Source organism: Perca flavescens, chromosome 6, assembly GCF_004354835.1.
Source record: "Perca flavescens isolate YP-PL-M2 chromosome 6, PFLA_1.0, whole genome shotgun sequence".
In the NCBI taxonomy this organism is placed as follows: domain Eukaryota; kingdom Metazoa; phylum Chordata; class Actinopteri; order Perciformes; family Percidae; genus Perca; species Perca flavescens.
This window is the reverse complement of record NC_041336.1, coordinates 39101976-39106613: the sequence shown is the minus strand read 5'-3', so window position 1 is coordinate 39106613 and position 4638 is coordinate 39101976. Positions and strand designations below refer to the sequence as shown.

General features: G+C 39.9%; 1 protein-coding gene across 1 annotated transcript in view; it reads left to right on the top strand.

Annotated features, from left to right (window-relative positions):
• Positions 1-2787: 2787 nt before the first annotated feature.
• The window catches only part of me1 (malic enzyme 1, NADP(+)-dependent, cytosolic), a 152712-nt gene continuing 150861 nt past the window's right edge, over positions 2788-4638 (top strand). Inside the window, exon 1 of the mRNA XM_028579465.1 lies at positions 2788-3113. Coding sequence (XP_028435266.1) covers positions 2985-3113 — 129 coding nt within the window. The 5' untranslated portion in view covers positions 2788-2984. The remainder of the gene's footprint in view (positions 3114-4638) is intronic.

Genomic DNA, 4638 nt, shown 5'->3' with positions numbered 1-4638 from the left:
CAGACAGACAGACAGACAGAGCTCAGTCAGGCCTGTGCATCCAGCAGCAGTAGCAGTCTTGTGTTGACTCTGAGCCTTGAGGAGAGAGTAGCCTGTCACTGATAGTGCGATCTTTTTATCTTGTAATCGCGACTAGTAGCTTGAGTGTGACGTCACATCCGTGTCGAAAAACGAATAACCGCGGGGTTGTTGCGTTCTTTTTGTCACACAATACTACGAGTCGGAGAAAAGATGGATTTTTGTAACATTTTTAGTAACATTTAGGATTCTATTCACCCAGTTATTGACATATTACACAAATATATTTCACAGTTTGATACATGAAAATTACGTTTTGATTAACGTTAACGTTAGGCTACTGCTCTGCTTTCTGCTCAAGACTCGGCTTAAAGCCGTTGTTGTCATATAGCAACCGAGCGTCTCTAGCCAATTTCAGCTGCACAAGCTCCAAAATAACTAATCAGGCGGTAATTAACTCCTAATAAGACTGTAGAGACATGTCTATAGGTAGTAGTATACAGCACTATGTTTAACTCCTAATAAGACTGTAGAGACATGTCTATAGGTAGTAGTATACAGCACTATGTTTAACTGTGCTATGTGTGCCACTTCTTCATTTGGTTACAACAAAGACAAAAGTGCTTAAAATTGTAGAAAACCACAATGTTTACTACGTGTGATGCACGACGTAGCCATCTTTGAAAGTGAACTCGGGGTCCTCTGAGTTCAGACGACTTGACGAGTCGTATATACGACCTCAGTGGCGTTCTTTTTGCAACTTCTGGTTCGTAACTCCGGAAAACAACTCGTAAATCGACTTTGGTGGACAAAAAGAACGCACCATGAGTCTGTTGCCAGAGGGAGCCAACACAAACCCCATATGACCCCCTTGGAATCTCAAAAGCCTGTTGATACTGTTTTGGTGGCCTATGTTTCTTACTCCTGTAGACCAGTGCCCAAATGTACTGGAGCTAGTATTGCATTTTTAGTGCAGCTGAAATATAATTTAATAGCAGAAAAGTTTTCAACAATCCAAAACATGTGAGGAAACCTCAAGGCGTTAAAACTGAGGCTTCTGTACTTGTTATTTGATATGCTCAACAGTGCATGGATAAGTCAGATATATCAATCTTTACACTAATAGTAGTGTGAATGCACCAAATTGACATACAGCCAAAGTGTGCCATGATTTATTAGAGGACATGATGTCTGAATGCAACAAGTTTAGACAGTGGTCTGATTTAAGGGGTAAAAATGAGGGGAAAGGACACAAAAGGTAACTTAAAAACTTGCAAATCCTAAAAATCTAGAAAATCTAATATACTAAAACACTGAGGGGTTCAACAGAGTCAAAATGCCTTGCAGACACAGTCGAGATTACGTTATCAGGCCAACCAACTTTACACACTTGGCACAAGCTCAACTTGTCTTCAGATGTGGTCCTTATAGGGTTTAAACTCACTCATCAATCATGCACACTGACAGGGAATCCTAAAGACAAATACATAATAAAGTAAATAATTAGAAAAATGAAAAGTATGCGCCTGTAGATTCTGCAGGGACAATCACTTGCAAATCAGATGGCTTCGAGGCAAGACTGTAGTAAATTTGGAGCAGTCACCTCTTCAACATGAGGTTTATGGACTAAGGTTAAATAACCTTTCTCCCACTCCCGGCAGGGTATTTCTGACTGTCAAAGTCTCAGTTGCTTAATGTTGTAAACTGAAACAGGGTGAAGGCTGACCTTGGCTTTATATATCTTCACTCCTGTCACAGCCCTCAGACATGCCATGCCGTAAAACAATCTCAGTTACGTGTTTGTAACAAATGTCATGACTCATCAAAAACTTGGGGGAAACTGGGGCACAGTATAATCTAAATCATACATGGTACAATATGTACAATAACTGTTTATTTTAGACCTAAGAAATGCACTCTTATATCTGGGGATGGTGCTTGCTCAGTGCTGCACAGTGCACACTTACTGTAATATAAGAAAGACACTCAGGAACACTTTTTCACTTTCATTTTATAGTTTTTCCTTCATATTGCACATTTTCAATTTATTTAGTTGTCTATAATGCTTGGGTTTGCCTCACATTTGCACTATTTCAAATGTATTGTATTGTATTGTATATATTTTGTACTTATTGCACCATGGGTTGGAGAGAAACATATTTCTGTTTCCTCTCTATGTTTGGCACATATTTCAGAGAATTGACAATAAAGTTTACTTGATTATTCTGCTACAGCTATAACTCCTAAAAGTAATAGCATAACTTCCTATTACTTTGGCTACTTGTAGCCTACTGCTATCAATATACAATTTAGGTCTGCTTAAATGTTGCTTAGACTCTCCATTAAGACAATAACAATCAATATGAATGAACTTAAATGAAGTTGTTTGTAAAGATAGTGGTATGTTTAGTTGTTTAAATCATATGAACTATACCAAACCACCTTAAAATAAGTATACCAATTTAAGGATTGATTTTAAAGTTGCGTTTCATTGATTTGATAATGGAATATAATGGATATTTTCACATTAATAGCCTTGTAGCCTACTCAATTCCCTGAAGTCTTAAAAACCTGTCGACACAGCACAGCTGACATGGAATAACCCAATAAAAGCCATGCTACAATACTGTTTGAAACTATAATACTAACGTATTTAATCCTAAACGGAAAAATTAAGACATTATGGGCAAAAAAGTGTTTTGGTTCGTTTTTACGTCTGTGTTCCTAACTACCTCAGCTCGCCTGTTGCCAGGTGATAGGTCACACATTGATACCTTCAGATAGATAGAAACAGCGTGCTGATAAGGAGACTCCGCTTCTGCTTCCACTGACTACACAGGCAGACGAGCGGCCACAGCTCTGGGGTTATACACCATAGTCGGTTTAACCGGGTTAGACCTGCGCACCCTCTTGTTGAGTTCACAACAGTCCACAGGCACAGTCGCTCTATTTAAAGAGGCTACAATATGGCACGCGCTCTGGTCAGACGGGAGTCAGTGGAAACGGAGATGCACAAGTCCGATGACAAAGCAAAAACCTTCGTCTACACCAAGAAGCGGGGCTACGATGTCACCAGAAACCCCCCTTTGAACAAGGTCAGTGTGTGGACACAGTTGTGTGAGTTTTCAGCTTGTTTATGTGAACGACTAGCTAGGTTGAAAAGCTGGCTGCTGCCTTCATGGCTGTAGGAAATATTAGAATTCTGAATGGAGCGTCGACGACCATATGTGACCGGGGAAAGATGAGATGTTCTGTAATATTATAATTCACGACGTTTGGCTAACTTTTAGGAGGTGGATGAGCTCAACACGTGATGGGTTATAGGCCTACAACAACGTTTTGCTAAGAAGTTAGGCTACTATAGTGCCAATGTTTGATTGACACCTGTTAGACTTAGCTAGGTGTTACATTCTGCTGCATATTTAGTGACGTTTCTCTTCTACTAACTTCAAAATCAGCAGTCATCAGTATTATTTAAGACATGAGGTATGAGTTTAATATTTTAATACATGCACAAGTCTTGTTTTTGATATCTGGACCAACGATCGGAGCCCTCGAGAAGCAAGTGAACGCAACATTAGCCAGGCGGTTTAGGAATCAGCTTTGCGCGGTTATATTTAGATTTAGAGAGACCAAGCGGTGTTATCACACACACTTGGTGAAGGGCTTTGTATACAGCATATTTCCCCGTCATGTGTTGCTTTACAACGACATGTACATGTACTAAGCATTGTGACAAGCTGCTGTGAGCTCACTGTGGAAGCTTATATGTCTAGTAACGTTAACAAGCCATTGCTGCCCCTATACATGTTTTAAGATTATTTTACATTGTCTCTTTGTCTATTAAAGTAAAATGAGGAACAAAGTTGAAAGTTGCTTAATCATGCAAAAAATAATGCTGAGCAAGCAGCATCCTTGTAGATTGTGAGATAAGGGGAAGACTGCATGTTCTTATTGTGGGTTAACGCTTGTCAGTGTAGTCTGCTGAGATTTTGAATATGCATTTATCCGACCAACCCTTGCTGTGAACTAGATTGATATCCTCCCCCACCCCCCCATACTTTAGACAAATACTTAACAAAAGAGCCTATGGCAGCCTTTCCAGTGTTTTCTCTTGGTTTGTGTTAGTGGGCTGGGGCCCCAGAGGTCAAGCTGTAGTGACATGGTCTCTGTCCATGGTGCTGACTGATCATCAAAACAACTGGCTGAATTCAGCGCCACTCTTATGTCAAGTGTGCCCTACAAACCGACAGAAAGTCGGACTAATTTTGGAACACTTGAACAGTCTATTTCTTACCTCTGAGCTGTTTTCTGCACTCGCTGTTCAAATATGTTTCCCTTTTGGGAAGCTAAAGGAAAAACATTAAAAAGGTAGGCTTGTCCACGTCTAATGTTTAAGCTTTTCTGGTTTATTTCACTATAGTCTCGCATTGCCAGACCTATCTCCACAGTGAAGTGGAGTAAGGTCTGGCTAGACCACAGATACATTCTGGGTTGTTGGCATTTCTTTAAACCAACCACAATCGTCTTGGACGACACTAAGCTCCGGACGCAGCGACGCTAAATCTAAAATCTTAATCTAAATCTAAATCTAAAATAGTCTTAAATAAAAATTATTCC